The 21,432-nt window shown below is 40.1% G+C and overlaps 1 protein-coding gene and 1 long non-coding RNA gene across 2 annotated transcripts in view; one reads left to right on the top strand and one right to left on the bottom strand.

Annotated features, from left to right (window-relative positions):
• Window positions 1–21,432, bottom strand: part of LOC127350795 (cadherin-2-like) — a 92,201-nt gene that overhangs the window by 32,595 nt on the left and 38,174 nt on the right. The window contains exons 3-9 of the mRNA XM_051377791.1: window positions 12,725–12,954; window positions 9,842–10,015; window positions 7,075–7,230; window positions 4,220–4,364; window positions 3,950–4,122; window positions 2,528–2,665; window positions 600–785 (exon numbers count right to left, since the gene is read on the bottom strand). Coding sequence (XP_051233751.1) covers window positions 600–785; window positions 2,528–2,665; window positions 3,950–4,122; window positions 4,220–4,364; window positions 7,075–7,230; window positions 9,842–10,015; window positions 12,725–12,954 — 1,202 coding nt within the window. The remainder of the gene's footprint in view (window positions 1–599; window positions 786–2,527; window positions 2,666–3,949; window positions 4,123–4,219; window positions 4,365–7,074; window positions 7,231–9,841; window positions 10,016–12,724; window positions 12,955–21,432) is intronic.
• Window positions 10,821–12,756, top strand: LOC127350849 (uncharacterized). The gene is made up of 3 exons (XR_007880660.1): window positions 10,821–10,858; window positions 12,005–12,056; window positions 12,678–12,756. It is a non-coding gene; the product is annotated as an uncharacterized LOC127350849 (long non-coding RNA).

The following is a 21,432-nucleotide window of genomic DNA, read 5'->3' as shown; positions in this document are numbered from 1 at the left end:
TCTTTCATTGGTTTCTAAAGTCCGGCATGGACTAATGTCTCTGATCTGCTCCACCTACAGGCTCCACAGATCTTTAGCCTAATTACTTCTCTCCATTCCACGGTTCATGTTAAAGTGTAAGGTTGATTGTACTTTTTCTTTTATTTCCCCTCTTATGGCTTAACCCAGAGGTCAGCAACCTTTACTATCAAAAGAGACATTTTTGGAAAAGAAAATAATTTGGAGCCGTAAAATATATTTGAGCCTGTAATTATGATGCTAATTTCTTGCTGCAGTTCAGACATACTGGTAAGCCAGTAGCAGAAGTCAAACCTTTGAATAGAATAATAATTCATATAAATTCTCTCACTAGGCTAACTTGTAGTCAATTAAATAATAGTGAAATTAGAATATTTTTCTGGGGAACACCCCCAAGGACCCCTAGTGGTGCCCAGACCCCAGGTTGAGAAGTGCTGATGCACAGGATGTGCACATCAGAGAAAGAAAATCAGTAAAAACGCACAGCATGGAGAGAGAGTATTATAAAATTAGGCCTTTACGTTTCTTTTTCGTTCATTTTAGTGTATGTGTGCTTGTGTGAGTGTGTTGTAGAGTCCCACCTTGACCACAGTGAGCAGGCCCTCGTTGGTGGTGGGGTCGGTGGGGATGGAGAAGCGTCCGGTGGGGTCTCCGGCAATGATGCGGTACACAGCACTCCAGGCTTGAGTGTGAGGCTGGTCTTTGTCCGTCACCGTCAGGTTAGCAACGATCACATTCACTCTGTTCTCATGAACCTCCCCGAAGAACTGACAGACACGGACAAAAAGACACATTTGTTAACGCTCTGCAGAATTTCTGACACCAATATGCTGGGTGAGAGCTGCCCGAGGGGGATGGTGGTGATTTGCTTTTGATATCTCCCCCTGTGGTCATTCATTTTTTATACATGGGGATAAGTGTATTTCCTGCTTCTGGTCAGACTGAATAAATGAAATGCAGTTCCTACCAGTAGATGGTAAGCCTTAGTAGCTGTTTAAAAAAGATGTTTTGAATCCTCCTGAGTGGATGAAACTGTTGTATGTTACCATGGCAGTGACTGTAGAGTACTGCAGGGATGATGGTTTTATTTTATAGGCCAGCCCAGAAGTTAGCATCACCCTTTATTCCTTCGACAAAAAGCCAATGGGATTTATCCAGTGGATTTTGAATTATTGCAGAAAATAAGCTCTACTAAAAGCTAAACTTATTTTGATTTTGATTTTAAATTCAGTCTAGTTTTAGGTAGTTTCCAGAGTGGGGTTGCTCATTTCAGTTTAGTTTTTAATGTTTTAAAATGTTTAGTTTTCGTTTCCTTTTCATTAGTTTCAGTATTAGTGTTCAGAATAGGTTTTACAATACAAACACACTGACTCACAGTCAGGTTGGCATGATAATGCACCAACACCTCCTCATGCTTATTGTGTTGGCAGACTTGACCAAAAGTCAAGACCTTTTCTGTATATTTTTATTTAATTTTAGTTCGTTTTGTAAGTTTGTAAGTTTTCAGTGTTTTTTTTTTCTAGTTTTTATGTACAAACCTGCACTCTTGTATAGTTTTGAAATGTGACTTTAGCTTTAATTCTGTGTTTTATGGGTTTTATTCTGTTGCTTCCTGTTTTAACCTGTTATTTTCATAAAAGCCCTTCTAGGGACAGGTGTTGCGAATTAGCATCCGCTATAAAACACTATCATATCTTTCAGTCTGTCTATGTTTATTGTATCTGTCCCTATCAAATAAACTATAAATAAATAAATCATTTTTATATTAACCAAAATGTTTTTTTTGTTTTTTATTTAGTTTCCGTTAACTGTAATACCCTGGCTTCCAACTTGTAATTAATAAAAATCTCCAAGTTGTTAAATTTACTTTACAATAGTTTGCAAGAGAGCGAGTATAAACACAACAAGGCTGTAAAGGCGGACTAGAGAGTAGACGACCACTGCAGTCTCATTAAGCCACTTGTTAGCTACCGCCTTTTTTTAAAATCACATAAAAATCTTCAAGAGGAGAGGGAACCAGAGGGGCTAAAATGCTAACTCAGTTCCAGTTTTTAGGTTCTGCAGCACTCTATGAACAATGCTAACTGGCTTAGTATTGAGGTTCTCCAGCTATCAGAAGTGAATATTGCAAACAGCAACAAAGCATTTTGTCACTTTTTACATTAAGTTTTATTTAAAACTCCCCCACTATTGTTTTTGTTTTTCTAGCTGTCTATAGATTGGTAAAATGACTAAACAACTGAGACCGAAGTGGAGATGATTGCTTCTGTCTCACACCAAAGCTTCTGTGTCCCAGAATAAAACCACATTTCCCCACAAACACGGCTCCTTCCCGTCTAACCTGCCTGGCTTCAACGAGGAAGATAAACGTATTGGACGTTTCATTGGCTTTTCAGTCCTCCGCCATCTGCCACCACCAATAAAAACTTGCAGAGCCTCAGTGCCGTTTAGAAGAAGCCGTTTGCTGTTTTAGAGCCATTACATTGTGTGTGAGTGCGTGTGGACCTACTGTGTCCGTGGTGAATTCAGGGGGATTGTCGTTAACATCGGTGATCCTGATGACAGTGGTGGCTGTATTGGACAGGCCGTAGGTGGGGTTTCCCTCCATGTCTGTAGCCTGGATGATCAAGGTGTACTGTGTGACTTTCTGGAAACACACAGAGAACATAGAGGGTCAACCACTGGAAAGATAAGACCTCAAATTATTCTGTAGACTTCTTTAGATGCTTTAGTTCACATATACCGTGGACCCACAACCCATTCTTTTTGGACAGATGTAAAACATATATTAAATGAGCCACAGTTCAAATATTGCTACGCAGATCATAGATATAAATCTAATTAAAAGCATTTGACAAAGGTGTAATGACTTTGTGTCAAAGCACCATTACAGCTGATGACTCCATCAGTGCTTCTTAACAATAGTGTTCAGAGAGCTAATGACTGCTAGATTTAACGAGGGTTCTGCACACCTCCTGCTCAAATGTAATTACCTTTTTAATAACTGTAAAAAGGAAAATATAATTTCCATTGCAAAGCTCTACCTGTAAAAGTAGACTTTAACATTCATTCAGAGTGTCTCAAATGTAATGCTTACTTTTCCAAAATGACTAAGTTTTAATTTGTTAGAACTTAATTACAACAAGTCATTGTCAATATTACAGTTTAAAGGCATACTGAGTTGGATTTTCCTATAAAACAATGTATGGAATCATCAGATATGACCCACTGGAAGTGTGTGGTACCTGCAGAGACCCTGTCCTCTGCTTGTATTTCTTTTTTTTCTCAATATTTTGCTGCAATCGGGACGTTTCTGGACATCAACCTTTGGGCGACCAGCTTACATTGCTGTCTCTATCCCTCTCCTCTGCTACCTGTCTGCACTATGAATGTATAAAGAGATGCAGGTCTGTGTGTCTGTCTGACCGAGAGTGTGCCCTTCGGGTGCATTCACAGAAAATCTGCCAATGTGGCTCCTTGTGTGGTTGTGTGGAGGTGTGGTCATATGTTACCATGACTGATTGAAATGATGGCCAAAACTATACAAATTACAACAAAGCTCAGCATGAAAGGTCATTTCTGACCTTGGAAACAGTTGACAAAATGGTCTGAACTCTAGCTACTGTGGCTGTTTATATAATAAGTAGTCTCATATTTAGGTCACATGATGACAACTGAGCAAAATCCATCCACAGATGAAGACGCAATCTGTAGGATGACCTGATATCTGATTAGAAAAAAGCAACAAACTGCAGGAAACACTGCAGGCTGGACACACACACACACACACACACACACACACACACACACACACACACACACACACACACACACACACACACACACACACACACACACACACACACACAGGCTGAGGAGCAGCTGCTCCTTATGGGTTTATGGGCGAGCCTCACAAAATGTCCACACACACCTCCCGATCGAGGCCTGCTGCCACGGTGATGATGTCACCAGTCTTGTTGTTAATGGTGAACATGTTGGAGGAGGGGCTCTGGGGATTCTGGGAGAGGATCTTGTATCGAAGCATCCCATTGGCAGTTTTTGGATCATCCTTGTCGACTGCTGTCACTGTCATCACAAAGGATCCTGCAGGAAAACACACAGCAAGTCAGCATGGATATGTCAGTGAAGAAGGATTAAATTCATAAGTTTTAATTGTGTGTGTGTGTGTGTGTGCTGGTACCAGGCTTGGATCCCTCCGGCACAGAGCCGTTAAAGATGGTGTGCGTGAACTCTGGTCTGTTGTCGTTCTGGTCGATGACATTGATGACGATGTCGATGGGGTTCTCCACCTGATTCCCATTCAGGTCCACAGCATGGGCTCGTAACTGCACACGCACACGCACACGCACACGCACACGCACACGCACACGCACACACACACACACACACACACACACACACACACACACACACACACACACACACACACACACCATTAGGTTAAATGGCTGAGGTAAGGCCACTATTGACACAAATGTAGAGTACTAATTTAGTATTTCTTAATCACCCACACAAGTCTGTTTTGTTATTACTTGTTTAACATAGAAAAGATCCAAAACATTTTGATATAAAATACCCTCACAATAGATGTACATCAGACCATCCCGAATTTGAGAGGATTTGATTTGGTTTGAAGATAAAGTCTTCATTAAGAAGATTTAACTAACAAATATTTGTGGATCGTAGAAATTATTGGTTAAAGGATGTTGTTATCAATATTTAGCTGCAACTATAGCATAGGAAGAAAGAGTGTGTTAGAATTACAGATTTGCAGCATAAAGTTTATTTCTTGAGCTGATGTTTGATCATCAGTGTTCCTTCTTCAGAGCTATATACTATATATATATATATATATATATATATAAATAGGCGTGGAAATATCTCGATTCTACGATGCATCGTGATACAGATGTGGAAGATTCTGCATCGATAGAGTGACAGAACATAATCTGGAGTTTGCAGCCTACAGAACATTGGAACCTACTAAGGGTTGCGAGTTGTAAAGTTGTGTTGTGAAATTACAACGCAGAAACTATACTCCACAGCAAAACCAAAGAGCAGTCGAGTAGCCATTAGATGTGATTCCTGGACTCCTTCACAATGGATTTGTACCAATAACATATACAACAATAACAACAATATAATAAATATAAATAAATAATTATTGTAGTCTGATTTTTGAAAGATCTTTCTAAATAAATAGGAAGTTCAGATTAATCTGACAACTTTGAGAATGTGATATGTTGAGATCTAGTATCATTGTACATTTGAATTGTTGACAGGAGAATCAAATTGTGAAGCCAGAAGATTCACACCTCTAGCAGATACACTTCATTCTAAATAGGGGTGGGAATCGAGAACCAGATCCAGTTGAGAAATTGTCTGATCCCAAGGAATTGTACGGCTCCGAGCTCATCAATCGCTTTATCAGTGCCGGGATGTTTTTCTTCAGTTGTGTATTGCAATTCAAAGTCAAAATCATGCATCTATGCTGCTGGACACTAGTAGGTGTAGCAGATTTTTTGGGGGATAAGAAAACCTAAAGGAAACCGAATGCTGTACAAATATTCTTTAATTTCTTAATGCTACAGTTAGCTCTCAGGCTGCAGTCCGCTTTCTACTCAATTCTACACGATATTCAGGTCCGATATAAAGAATCAATGACGGAATCGATTAAGAATTGAACAGATTTTTAGAATTGACAATGGCATTGGTATCAATCTCATCAATTCCCATCCCTCTTCTTAAGTGCTCCCCATTCTTTGTCAAGTTATACTTGTTTGCAGCCAGGTGCTCGGGATGTGTTTTGTAGTAGAGCCTGCAGGTTTGAGTATGGAAGCTTGATGGAAAATATTGTGATCATTAGCCTTTACAATCAGCTCATAGATGGAATATCAAAATCATGAAAACTACAGAAAAAGAGCAAAAGAGCAATCTTTACAATGCAATGAAAACATGTATAAGAACAAAGCATATCCAGCTTTTATAGAACTTCAGTGAACATAATGTAACTTTAACAGACTGTGATGTCCCTAATTTAAACAGCAGGCCTGTACGATTTATGTATTTAGCATAAAATGGTTAAAAATGCTGAATATAACTATTGATTGGCCTTGGACCCTCGATAAGCCATTCCTTTACAGCAAATGAAGCATCTGTATGAGGCTCTCAAAGAGCCAAAGCCTCCCTCATGAATAAACATGCTGGCCAATCCCACCTCCCAGCTCTGACAACTACATCCAATCACATGAATATTCATCAGGCGGCTTAAATGCAAATCACCCTGCTGCGACTCCAGATTTCCACTCCCCTGTGTAAGCTGTGTGTGTGCATTCCTACAGATCAAAAGGTTAGACTCTGCTCTCAGAGGTGTATGCGACTATATTAGATATAGTGCGCAAACACCAAGAGTCTTTTTTTTTAAAAGAATTTCTTCTTCATCTCTGTGCATGAGAGAGAATATATCCAGCAGAGTGATGGCAAAGATGAAAATAAAAACACATACGCCTAGCATTAAACCACGCCCATAGCTCATACTGTAGCTGCCAGTAGTTCCTCATAGGACATGAATTGGTCCGAACCACTGGGGGTATTTTTGGTCTTTGGACAAAGCCAGAGTGGCAGACTGGTTTCCCCCAGTTTCCAGTCTTTATGCTAAACTTTCTTGAAGAGAATAAACTACAGTGTGGAACAGTGTGTCATCCAGGTTTTGTGCTGTTGCTGATCTCCAAGGTGTTTTTTCTAACAAGAGTCCATTGGTCACTCTGTGAAACTAAGCTGTAACCACACTTTTACTATTGCAGCTCAGCTCATTTCATTTTTAGACCCAATTTTAGGACCAAATTTTATCCTATAACCTTCCAATATGATTTCTTTGTATATATGTGCTTGGCACAATTTGGAATTTTAGCACACACAACATAGTGTTTTGGGTTTAATATGCACTAAAAGTGAGATGTGCAAATAGTAAGAACTGAAAAGACAACCAGAATCCAAAATGTACAGTGACCTGGACTGACGTGTGGAGAGTCTTACATGGAAGTTGGAGATGTGCTCTCTGTCCAGAGGCTTGGTGACGGACAGCTGGCCTGAGATTGGGTTGATTATGAAGATGCCGGTCGGAGGCTGGTCGGCCCCAGGGCCCGTCACACTGTAACGAAGCATCCGGTTCTTATCCCGGTCTGAGCGGATCTGAAGCACAGGCAGACAGGGGAAGAGAAGGAAAGGGAATGGCGGAAACTTATTTACAGTTAATTTACTATACACAGGAAAAGATGGAGCTGGAACAATGTAGTAAATAATAGTGTAAATGGATAAAAGCATATCCTATGTAAAAGTGCCCGCACAAAATAAAAACATTTTCACTTGTTTGTGGCATCTGCTGCTGTCAGTTTATTTTGGGAGATATTTCTCCCAAGTAAGCCTGTTTAAAAGGTAAAAATATAATAATATTCAAGTGAAGCTAAACTTTCGGAGTTTGACCTGGATGTGTCTTGCATGTCAGTATAACTTTAGGCTTGCACAGGCAACACTCAGCAAATGCTTGAGGCTGCTGCTACATAACTACAGAAAATCAGATTTGAGCTCAAGTCAAATAAACTGTGATGCCTGGTGCTCCATTAATATCCTGCGTGCTGTCCATATGATTAAAACAAAGGAGAGAAAGGCAGCACAGCAAAGACAGTTCTCGACATGTACACAACCATGTTTACATAACACAAAAAAAGGCAGGATGAATTATGGAGATATGGAGCTGCAAATTCAAATCAAATACATTTTTTAACTAAAACGATAATTTCAGGTTTAAGTGCAACTGTGTAATTGAGTGTTCTGTGCAGGTTGAGTGGGGCTTGGTGGGAAAGAATGGAAGTACCATTCATAATACTCCTGTACTAATGCTAACAGAAGCACTAAACGTTCACAAATGATCTACACAACACATTAGTAGATCAAGTGCTGATTTAATGACATGTATTCAGGATGACAGGATGTGAGTGACACATTGCTTTCAAGGCTGCACATCCTAGTTAGCACAACCAGTAGTCTTTTCCTGAAGCTAAAATTGGCATGTCGTGCTACAGGAACAAAGGCTCCCAAAGTACAACAATTAGCCTAAGTCAGAGCCACTACAGATGGGACGTGGATGACAAGGTGAAAAATATAGAGTAGAACAAAGTTGAATTAATATGATTTATGCAGGGGAAACACAAGTTTGCTTTGGTTTTGGTTCCTCTTTCATTATTAATGATTGCTAAAAATTGCGGGTTGGTGGGATGTGACCTTTTTCGACTTCTGAAGGGGTGCATGACAGAAAAAGTTTGAGAACCACTTTAGTTAACCAATAGCTGTTTTCTTTAGAACAAAACAAGCTTACACTGAAATTAAAGGAATCAATCTAAATTGAGAGTTAGGCATAGCAGCTAGGCCTAGCTGATGATACCTGAGCCAGCTACATCCGCTGATTAAACACCGTGAGTTGCAGTTAAAAGCTCCAAAAACTAGTTGACAAAACATTTTAGCTGAGCTGATTATTTTGTTACCTGCTCACCACGTCAAGAACGAAATTGAATCATCAAGCATCACGTAGTTAATTTGTGTGTAATGTAGCAGTCACAGCTACATAGCAAGCTGGATGCATGATAAAACGCAGAAAGCAAGGGGTTCAGTGGCTATGACAGAGCTTAGTAGTTGAAAAGCCTGAGAAGTGGGTGTAGGCTTGTCCGGGTCAATACTTGCTTGGGTTACATCCTACTAAAGTAGACAACATATTTCTACATCACTTGCATAAGAACTTTATGTCCAGAGAGTTAAACATTAAATGTGGCGTCCCTCACGGCTCAGTTCTTGGTCTGCTGCTGTTCAGTTTGTTTATGTTGCACAATTGTGCAGTTAAACATTCCTGTCCCTGCCTTAAAGACATAAATAATTGGTTTTACCGCAACTGAACACTGACAAAACAGAAACCCCTGTTGTTCAAGGTGCCTGTAAAGACAGTTGGAAACCTAGGTGTCATTGCTAAAGGTGATCTTACTTTCCAGGCCATGTCAGCAAAATAAAACTGCTTTTAATGTTTTAAAAGAAGGGGTTCTTGTCACAGCTGGATGCAAACTAGTAAATTTTTTTATATACAGTTGTGTATTGCAATGCCCTTCTTCTGTTCTACCTACAAAGACTGTGGGCTGACTACAGTTCATTCACAATGTTGTCAGTTTTAAGAAAAAAGATTTCATCATGTTACACCACACTCAGAAGTCTGCAAGTCTCCAGTTAATTCTAGAATTCATGCTTAAATTTGATTTCTTGTCTGAAACACCCTGCATCGCCTGGCTGCACAGCGTATCTCTGACAGGCTCGTCAGACCTGAGGTCATCTGGTGCAGGCCTTTCGGGTGTTGCAAGGGTTAAATGCAAAGTTGGTGAAGCTGCTTTTAGTTTTTTAGGCTCCCAGCTGCTAGATACTCTGTCAGATTGTATTAGGTCTGGCTCGCTGTTAACATTTGGAAGCAGACTAATATCATTCCCTTATTTCCTGTGCATTTGATTAGCTTTATTCTGCTGTGGTTGCCTTTTTGAAATTGCATTTGATCATTTTAATTACACTTGTAATTAATTGGACTGTATGTGTATGTGCCTTTAATGTTCTTTGCTTTTTTTCTGAAGTACACTTTATTTCCTTTGGAATGAATGTGCTATATCACTGTTGTTTTGCTCATTTCCTTATGTCCTCACAGCTTCTGTAAGACTGTGTGTGTGTGTGTGTGTGTGTGTGTGTGTGTGTGTGTGTGTGTGTGTGTTTGTCTTACTCTGACTAGGTCCTCAGGGAACTGTCCTCGTGAGTTCTCAGGGACGTTGATAGGCGGAATGACCCAGTCCCTCTTCACCCGCCTCAGAGTGCCATCACCCCTGACAACCACGCTGTGCCATGGAAACAAGATCTCTGGTACCCGCTGAGTCAGTGTTGCATCACTGGGCTTTACCTGCAGAGACAGTAAACAAGCATCGTGTATTGGGCTACACACACGCGCACGCGCCACACACACACACACACACACACACCCCATGGCTGTTGCAAAGACAGCCTGCTGGGAAGGCTTGGTGACTCAGGGTATTTCTGACCTCATTCCAGAGGCTTGGATTAATGCTCTCATTATAGTCCGTCTGATAAATGACCACCACCTGTCACTGTGTGTGTGTGTGTGTGTGTGTGTGTGTGTGTGTGTGTGTGTGTGTCTGTGGGTGTGTCCTATGCGACCGCAGATCTGCGTGACTGGTCAGTGAGCAGCTACACTGCAGGCTTCACAGAAGATAATAAGGAAAAGGAAGAGCGTCTAATTTATTCTGCCCACCCACAATTCACCTGCTTCTCATGGGGGGTTCAGCCCATGACCTTGCAGGTAGGGATGGGTATTTTCAGCAGGATTTATAGGTCTTGGATTCCATTATACTGCATTTATTTACAATAAATCTCACATTGTCCATCATTGAAAGACTTTATAGAATACATTGTAAAAATACACACAAAATGAGGATAAACAAGAGTTCTGAGTCATTACATGAAAGCAAAGTCAAAGAGTAAACAGAATTCAAAGACTTTCTAGTTTTTGTGATAAATATTCTTATTGTATTCTTATTTTAATGACTTTTCCAAATATGAATATGTGTTATCTAGGCTCAAAGTGAATGTAGTGCATCTGTATTAGTAGGGATAAGCGAGTACACCATTATCTGTATCTGTTTAACCAACTAAATGATCTGTATAGTCATCCCCACTCACTGAATGAAACCAACTCTGCTAAATGGTGAAACAGAGCAGCTAAGAGGTAAGGATGATGTGACGCTTGTTTTATAATTATGTCAAAATTATATACATTATACTTAATCAGCATGTAAACATGGTCCTCCATAAATCATATAAGTTCAACAGCAAATTAAAACAGAAGCAGATCAGATAAAGGGAGGCTTCTAACTAGGAGTGTATGAAAATACAGAAAATATCGTGTTGCAGTATTTAGTTTTGTGATATTGCATGAATTCTCAAATACATACATACATACATACATACATACATACATACAGTAGTGTGTGTCTTTATACTAGAATAGTTTTCTTAAAATTAAAAAATTGCAATATATCACCCGGCTTACAGTTTCACAATATATTGAATCGTAGCTGTAATTATATCGTGACATGCCTCATTTAAACAAAAGCCTGTTTCTCTCTGCAGTTGAGCTTTATGCAGTGGAAAATTAAAGCTCTCAGAACAATTTAGGGGAATATTAGTTCAGTCAAAGGTATATTTTGCATATCAAAAAATTAGCTGGCCAGCATAAAGGACACTGACTCATATACTTCATATAACTAAGGTGTTGTTGTAAGGTCACCCAGTCTGATCTGTCAACCAAAGACTGATTTTACTGACATTTGGAGCTTGGTGGGCTGTAAATGTGATGCCTGTTTGTCTCACTCTTCAGTTTCATTTGATAACATCCCTGGTCCTGCCTCTGCGCTAAAGGGTACAGTGCTGACACTGCTCCCCTGGCAAATGACTGGCTGTTAACTGCCATGGCTGCTCCTCACCAGTTCTCCTTATGAGGGATTGTTGACAGCTTCTTTCACTCTCTGTGATTCTCCTCACCGACTGCAGCAAGCGGCGCCGATAGCAGCTAAAGCATATGGCAGCCGGCTAATTCTCGGCTGTGTTTAGAAGAACAGCCAATCAAGGCCAGTGTCTTGTCTAAATACATGCAGAGGGCCTTATTATCGCTGTTGTACATGAAACACACTAACAGATGGCTGTTTGACTCGCTTTGTCTCTGCAATCAGCACTTGGCCAACCTCAGACGCCTGCTGGGCTGGAAAAGCTGATTTTATATCTGTACATAGTTCACCCAACATTACTGAAGGCTTGGGGGGGGAATAACAGCCCATCATGACTGTTTAATGATTCTGCTTGTCAAAAATTGCAGTTCTCTCTCAGAAAGGCTTCACACATGCTGGCATCATCAGACTGAGATCCAGGTATGTGTTATTGCTGTCAGGTTCTGTATGCATTAATGAACTCACTATTATTCAAATATATCTAATGGCTCAGAGACAGCAGATCTGGGTGCACTCTACATTCATTTTGAATCAGTGAGGATTACATTCTTATAGTGGATGAATAACTGTGACCTTGGAACTGATAAAACATGAATATTATACCACGTATTCTTAACCAGACCCTATAATCCAAGCTAACAAATGCATTAATGAGCAAATTAGGGCTGAAACCAAAAATGATTTTTATTATTTATTAATCTATTATATTGTTTAATAATTTATCAGTAATTTAATGTTACATCTTTACATTGTGTTCAAAGTATTCAATAATGTAAAGAAACACAAACTGTTAAAGTGATTGTACCCTAGGAGGTGCTTCTGCTGTTGCAGAAATAACTAGATAAGAAATAAGAAATAAAATTAGTTAAATAACTAATTTAATTAACTCTGATTTGGAACATAATTTGTAATGTTGATGAAGGGGCACTTGAGTTCACTGGACTGTACTACAGGGTTACATTTTACAAAAGGTAGGGTACCACTGAATTAAATGACCAATCACTCCCTTCAGGTTTTTTTTTTTTTTGTAATTCATTAAAGATTGAAAACAACCTGTTCCAGTGGGAATACAATTGCTTCTGCGTTACCTGTTGAGGTTGTGCGCTGTTGCCGTTTGGACGGACGTGGATGTGCACTCTGGTCTTCCAGACCTGTTTGGACTGCAGGTCTCGAGCATAGACCACCAGCAGGGCTTTTTCCTTTGCCGCAAGGCTGAGGTGCCGCAGGGTGTAGACCACGCCATCCTCGCTCACCCTGAAGTCAGAAGAATCTCCGACCTCAAGCCACACCTTCCCTTCGCTGCAGTCCACGAAGCTCACTAAGGGAGACAGATTGAGACACACATCAGACGGAGTGGGAAAACCCATCGATCACCTGCGTGACGTGCGGTGAGTGGTGTGTGCTGTATTGCGATAAGGTTAGATGAATACACCCAGCAGCCTATTCACAGGTTGTTTCACATCCCTACTGAAACCACCAGTATGTTCATGTTTACATATTCTTTCACTCAAGTCAAACAAAATGGGGACCCACTCACAAAAACAAGTTCCACAGTGCTGCTAGATTTTTTGTCAAAAACTCCACAAGGACCTTTCATTACCTGCCAGTCCGTTAGAACTGAAGTCTTTCGAATGAGACTTGAAATGTCTTTAAGAATTTTGCCTTGGACTTCTCTATACATTGAACATTAATATTTTCATTGGAACTAGGAAACCACACCCAAACATGAAAAACAGCCCCAGCAGGCTAAGCAAGGTAGCCCAGACGTCCCACAATTCTTCCTTCTGGGTGACCCTGAAGTGTTCCCAGGCCAGATGGGATATGTAATCTCTCCAGCATGTTCTGGGTGTGCTCGAGGGTCTCCTCCTAGTTAGACGTGCCTGGAACCCCTCCACAGGGAGTAGTCAACCAATTATGCACCATTCCTGCAATGGAAATGTCTTTTCAAGCCCCAACAATTTCCCCAAATACCAAATATGTCAGACTCATTTTTTGGGAAAAAAGTGCACTAAATGATGCTCAAAACATCTAGAATATTTCCATCTGAGCCTTAAAAAACACACCTAAAAAGCAGATGCAGAATATATAGGCTGTGAAGCTCTCAGAGTGCATTTTCTTTCTTTCGAAGCTGCTTAAGGGAAAATGTAAGGGATAAAAAGGCTTTTAAGAGGTTGAAGAAGAAGAAAAAAAGGATGCTCGAGTAGCAGAGTGAAGAAAAAAAGTCATGTAAAACCTGACTTGCTTTTAGATGAGCATTAGGGGAAAGATCGATGGAGCTGGCCAAAGAGAGTTTAGCCTGCGTGTAAATTCCAAAGCTGAAGCGGGATTTGCAGAAGTAAAACCATAAACGGGCAGAAATGGGACAGGCTTTCAGCATGAACAGCAGGTTTTCTCTCCCTGCAATTTTCTCTTCTTTATTTGTTTGCCAAGTATAGCCTACCTTCGGAGAGGAAATAGCTTTTGTGATGCCCAGGGGGAGGTACACAGCACTGTGACTGCATTTCGCCGGAAATCATCGCAAGTTTGTCCGCAGTGTGATTCGAGCAGACACAGCACACTCATGCAGAACAAAGCTGTCAACGGCAAATGTCAGCTCATCACAGTCGGCACATTACCAACAAGTCAGTGCATCCAGAATGGCTTCTTTCACCTCAGCTGGAGGAGAGAGAGATGGATGAAGGCTGCACATTTGGTTTCTGTCCAAGTACTTCTTTTGACAAGTCATGGAGTACAAAACCAGAAAAAGGGAGGATGGAAATGAGGATAAGATTTCCACAGTAATACAAAATGTTTTGATACGTTCTTCATGCAGAAACTACAAAGGCAAGCTTACATATTCTGAAAAGTCTTCAGAATGTCTGTCCGAAACAGCCTCACATAAGTCTCCATTATGATTTCTGCATTACAGCTGTATATAGGGTTGCAGCTATGCATCCATTTCATTATAGAACTGATGAAATATCTATCATAAATTACATTTATGCAATAATATTATGGGGTTCAACAGCCTTAAGTCAACCAGGAACCAGATCCAAAATGGAACCAGATATCATAATCCAACCCAACTCAGCACTAAGATCTAAAACAAAAACATGCAAATATCCATACATTGTACAATTGTACAATACTCTCCAGCACATAGTTGTCTCTTTAATGCTTTTTCACATTCAGGATGCTAATTTATTCACGTCTCCTCAGCTGATAGAAACACACCTTATTCACAGTTTATTTTTAGTGGTGTTAAAAAAGTTTATTTGAAATGTGCTTGATGGCTGGATGGAAATAGCACTTGCAAGACAGGAAGAGAGACAGACAGAGAAAGGGAAACCGAGAGCGGGTGACTGTGGGAAAGCGATAAGAGCTGCTGTGATTCCCTAAATGTGTACGTGTGAATGCATGTGTTTTCAATATTATTACTGCTGTGGCCCTCCGCTTCGAAATATGATGTTGTATCCCTCTAGTGTCATTCTGGATGTGTTCGCCATTGAAGTCAGGTGACGTAGTATAAAGTTAAAAAAGTCAGCTTTATTGTCAAATAAAGAGCAAGAAAGCCCATACGGACGTGGTGGTCACAAGCTGAGCTAACGTTAGCAGCAGCTCGGCTTAGCAGTTTTAATCAGCGGGTCTGTTTGTGTTGGAGAGGAGGAGACCTCTGTGGATAATGGGGCTCCCGGTAGAAACCTCCTGAACCATCAACACTGAAGGAATCTTAACTGGAGAAGCTGACTGCAGTGACGGCAATGGTGGTAAAGACAACAACTCCCATATTCCCACACTACTTCACCACCTCATCAAACTTCATCTTTTGTTACTGTTTTGATGTGAGAGACCCCCTAACGGCAGAAATCACATATTGTATGTTTAACTTACATAATACACTTAAGTTATGTCAGGTTACGTTTTATTCATGTGTTTAAGTTATGTTATGTAACTTACAATCTTTTCCTGACCCAAAACAAGTATTTTTTGTGCATAAACCTAAACAAACGGCGACTGTTTCACAATGTTGACCACACCAGCTTTATTTTGAAAGTATAACCGGACACTGCATACTCATTTTTACTAACTTGACTGCAGTCCTGTCCTGTGCCTCCCGAAATGACACTAGAGGGGTACGTCATATTTTGAAGTGAAGGGCAACTGACGAAGAGGAAGTATTTGCCAAATTGGGAGTGAGAACATGTTGGTTTTTATAGGCAATATTTAACTTTTTACTTTACATTTAACCACCATTCAGCCAAAGAAATTAGTTGACTTAGTCGCAGCCTGAGCACAAGATACAACACACTTTAGATCATAGTCTGAGCCCTAAGCTCTCTATGGGTTAATGTATAAGACAGAAAAATAAACTTCTACTTTAGAAATTCACATCATGTCTGTTTTGTCTTGTGAAATATTAAAGAGTTTTCAGCCTCTGGGCCTCCTGTGATGATGAATCAAATCAAACAAGCTGAAAAGGCAAAATCATTTTCTGGTTGAGCTGTTCACCATATGTACGCCTTGACAGTGTGGAAGTCACTTTGTTTTAAGGCATTGCAAGCCAAAAAAAAGTTTGAGAACCACTGACATTGCAGCGCTCTGCAGTAAAAATCTATCAAACTCTATCTCATCCATCAGAACAAAGCGCATCAGACTCAATTTGAAGGACAATTTTGTGTGACTATATCGTAGAGGCGTAATGAGGGCATGATCATCATTTAGAAGTGAGGATTAGGAGGATCATTCTTTAATCCCATATTTCATGTAAAAAAGTCACTTTGCTTTTTATTTCTGTTGACAACTTGTGAATGTATATATATGACACTTTTTTGTATATTAGTCAAGTCTTGGTTCCAAATGCACAGAAATATTTCAAAGCTGCTTAATAATGACATAGACAAAGAGACTAAAGCATTAGCTGACCATTGATCTTAAAATATTCTTTACTCACAATTTTCAAGTGTTTGTCGTGACATTCAAACTATTATGCTATTCTGGGATCCTTACCAGCAACAGTGGCTAAAATATTATGTTTCTACTGAGGGTGACAGGAAATGGGATGGCTTTATTAAAATCAAAAAGGTTTATCACGCAGGAATGTGCTCAGCACATTACATGGCTATTTTATTTTTATTCTCACTATATTTTGTGTATAAAGTTGACAATTTGGCTTGGAGGTGGTGTTAGCAGGAACGATTCTGGAGAGTCTAAAATGGAAAGGGTTCAATGAATTTGCTCAGTTAATGTCACAGCCTGTTAGAAACATCATTTAAAGGGATACTCTTGCAATCAAGTATTTCCTGCATTTCCATTAAGTTGGGGAACCTGAAAGAAAATGGTCTAAATCAAAGCAGTAGTGGCTTGAGATATCCTGACTTTTAGTCCCCATGTAGAAGTAAACAGTGTACAGTAAACAGAATATCTTTGGGTTGTGGAAAAACCAAAGACATCTGAGGACGTCACATTGGCCTTTGTGAAACACTGATTAACATTTCCCACCATTTTCTGAACCAAACAAGAAATCGATTAATCGAGGAAATGATCGACAGATTAATTGATAATGAAACTGTTAGTTGCAGCCCTAATTTCGATACCAAAAAACCCCAAAAAACATTGGCATATAGAAGATGAACAGCATGACAGCTCCCCAAGTGAAGCCAAAAAATCTTGATCAACCCCTGGTGGCTGACTGCAGTATAGATCATAAAGCCTGCTTCCTTTATGTTAATACATTTTTCCCAAAATTGGTTTCTGTCATTTTAGGTAGCTCTTATCACGCCCTGCTTGGGATTTAATTGACTGGGTGTATTGGTGGGACCGTAATACCGCAGCTCCAACCCCGATCACTACTGCGCAGACTCTGGCATCCTTTTTCCAGAATATTTCAGCTTCATTTTTGTACATAGGCAGGAAGCGCAGACACAACATCCATCTGTTATATGTCGATGGTCTCAGTGCTCATGATGGAGTGCCATAAAAAAAGAAAAACACGCCCCCAGTGGGCAGCCCTCCCTCCAGCTTTAACATCCTCCACCCTCTCTGATGGGGTCTCCAGCTCGGCGTAAAAGCTCGGCGTAAAAGCTCATACATTATCCATGGACATGTTCAAAAACACTCATACTGCTACATGATGTTAGGACTGTCTGGTTTAAGAACCCCCACCCCCACCCATAATGTATAGGGGGAACTGGGGCAGAACTAAGCATGGCGCTTAGATGTTGCTGGGCAGCAGTGGGTGGTTCCTAGTCAACCTCTCATTTCAGACAGAACAACACAACAACAGGCGCTGAGATAAGGGTCACATGAAGCTCAACAACATCAACAGAGGGAGCTTTGACCTATAACAACATATCGTTAATGGTAAGTATTTTATAAAGATATTATCAATTATTAAGTTTATATTTTCAGACAAAGCAGAAGAAGGGCAGTGCAATCAAGTAAATGGAGTACTGTCTGTACTGCTTCGGTAATGGTGGTGGAGTATTTTCCAACCTGAATGTGCCACAATAGTGCAGCTTGATCAATGCACTACCGGGATCTGATCAATATCCTCACTGGAAAAAAAGGCTCATAACAGTATTTCCACTCTGAAAAGCCCAGCGGACACACACACATCTCCACGCTATGAGCCTTACATCATGATAAGAAAGACGGAGAAGAAAGTGTTTACAGAAAAGATTAAAGATACAGGGATGGAGAACAGGACAGCACCATAGATAATAACAACCGATACGAGGGTTACAGATTTGTTTGGACTGGAGCATCAATATTCTTAAATAATAACCTTTTCATGCCTCAAAAGGGATACAAAAGCTCAGTGCTTTCCTTAGATTGTTAGTCATGTCAGAATAAAGGCCTCGAAAATCACATTTTTGCCACAGTGGACTACCAAAACTCTCCACTGACACCCAGGCTAATGAAACAGTTTGGATGGTTAGCAGCGCCTCGAGCAGGAGAGGACCGATTCATTACTGACTGAAAATCCTTCCACAGCACACTGGAATGATTTCACTGGTCTGACATTTAATAGCACCAGAAAAATTCTGACAAGGTCAAGTCATTCAAGTTATAAGCAAAACATTGATTTAGTATTTACTGAAGGTTATTTGTATCACTGTAAACAACCAAGGGAACAATGATTCATGTATTTGGAAGTTTGTGTTCTACTTGAAACTGTCAAATGGCTCACAAGAGTTTTCCTGCTCTCTACAGGCGCTAACGAGATACAAAGAAGATGCTAAATGCTAACAAGTTGAGTTTACTTGTTGTCGTCAACAGCAACGGTGGTCATAAACCAAAGTATGGGAAACATTAAGATGTTGACCTGATGATGGCGCTATATGAAAAGTCAGATCCACCAAATTACAATTCATCTTGAGGTGAGCATGAATGTTGAGATATATGAGTAAGGACCAATATGGTGGACCAACCTACCAACCAAAGATTGATTGCTAGCCTTAAATGAATGTTTTCAGAAGGTTTTTAATCATGCTGCATACATAATGGAGCTGGCTGCAAATGAACTAACGTTAATGATTAAAAACATCAACTGAGGCCATGAGAGGAAAGCAAACAGTTTGTTGATCTTGTGTCTGCAGGACACTGAGGGTCAACTTGATGTGATTAGAGTGGGATGGACGTAGACTTTGACCTGAGGGGATTTATCTGTCTAATCTGACAGATTTAGGAAGAGCGCTGTGACTGCTGATCAAGAAAACGCATGAATCACTAAACCTGCTGTGGCTCACCTTGTGAGCTTCACAGAATGATCAGCATATATGAGCCCATATTCTAAACTCAGTATTAAAGCATGAAAGGTAAAACAGACAAGCGGCTAACAGTCAACCCCACAATCCTGTGACACGCTGTGGAGGCCCAGCTGCAGCAGCTCTGTGATAGGCTTAACACACACGCAGATAAAAGGACACACACATTTACATAAATGAAGACACCCAAATGAAGGCACATGTGAACCTGCGCGTGCGCGCACACACACACACACACGAACACACACACACACACACTTGAGCAAAGATTAAAAGACAACAAAGAGAACTAAACAGGATTAAAGCCTCACTAGTGAATCTTTCTAAACAATTTTCTGTCAGCTAAATACTCACAAACACTGCTGAACTTTGAGGCTGCCGGCATTCTTAATGTGTGTGTGTGTGTGTCGCAGGGACATCTGGGTGTTGCTAGATAAACTCTGTCTAGGAGCAAAGCCAGAGGCCAACTTCCGTCTTCTCTCTGTCAACCCAACCCATGCAGACAGAGAATACAGAGAGAATAATATTTCATGAATTTAAATTAAATTAAGAGGCTACCGCCAGGTCTTGCCCTGTCATTTAGAAGGACGACTTATCTAAGACGTAAGAAACTGACATTTTGTACAGACTGCTGGTTTTCTCAGCAGTAGAAATGGGCAGTGCTTTTGGAAGTGATTCAAATGGCCAATGTATGCAGCATGGTTAGCAGGAACAATTTTAATTTTAACAGGTTTGTGCCCTTATCCTGGTCATTATACTTAAGCATTTCGGCTGTGGGTTATTATTTTATGTCAGCTCGCATTGTTTTTCCCTCAGGGTATCTACTGCTGTGTTCACATTATATGGAATGGATGTTAGTGATGGGAAACATTCCCTTTTTTGTGTCACCACACAAGTCAAGATGTTGGTGGTTGTATGTATGTATGCAGAATAAGCCATGTGAGGGTTAAATATACTGTATGTTGACTAGACGTGTAAGAAAACATATCTAAATATACAAGTATTGCAATATTTTGTTTTGTGATATTCTGGTTCTTAAAACCCCCAACCATTAGATAGCAGTGTTATAAACTGAGGGCAATGATGTTGGATGTTACAGGGACCACTGTTCTGGTTTCATAAAATATTTATGCATATGGTGTTTTGTTCTGTATACTATAACAGTTTTCCTAAAATTAGATTTAAAAGACATTGCAATATATTGGTTTGCTTATAGTTTCGCAAGATATTGAATCGTTGTATCGACAGATTTTTATATGAAAAGTCAGAGGAAACAACTACAATTCATCCTGAGGTGAGCATGAACGTTGAGATATTTAAGTGAGGACCAATATGGTGGACCAACCAACCAGTCATGCTATATCACGGTCCATGCTGCAAAGCAACCATTGATTGCTAGACTTAAATTGATGTTTTCAGAAGGCTCTTCAGCATAAAATCCAGTTGCAGTTAATCATGCTGCATAAATAATGGAGCTGGCTGCTTATATTAACCAATGTTGATGATTAAAAACATCAACTGAGGCCATGAGAGGAAAGCAAACAGTGTGTTGATCTATTACGTTTGGGTTTATTCACCTTGAACGATGGACTGGCTGACGTGAGGCCTCAATTTGACTGAAGGCTTTTACACAGCAGGGGCCATTCTTTGTGTGATTAATTCAGACATCAATATATTTTTTCTAACTCTTGTTTTTGTCATGAGTACTTTGTGAATGTTACAGTGAAAAAGCACTATCATTTTTTTCTAATTGAAGTTGATTTTTCTGAGCTTTTGCTCCACGAACAAAGACATCAACCAATGACATCGCATTTTATGTTAATATTTGCTGTCAAACCAATGGGGACTGATATCAATACAGTCTGAGCCTAGAATGGCACAAAGACTGGAAGCAAGACAAAACTGCTAACGCTAGCTGGTCCTTGAAGCAAGGAACATTTCTATGTATACACTACTCACAAAAAGTTGGGGATATTCGGCTTTCGGATGAAATTTCACAATGTACATAAAATGCACTATAACCTTTCCAGGTGATCTTAATTTGAACTTCT

This window comes from Dicentrarchus labrax, unplaced genomic scaffold (assembly GCF_905237075.1).
Source record: "Dicentrarchus labrax unplaced genomic scaffold, dlabrax2021, whole genome shotgun sequence".
In the NCBI taxonomy this organism is placed as follows: domain Eukaryota; kingdom Metazoa; phylum Chordata; class Actinopteri; family Moronidae; genus Dicentrarchus; species Dicentrarchus labrax.
Note: the sequence above shows the minus strand (reverse complement) of the source record. Positions and strands in the feature narration are given on the sequence as shown.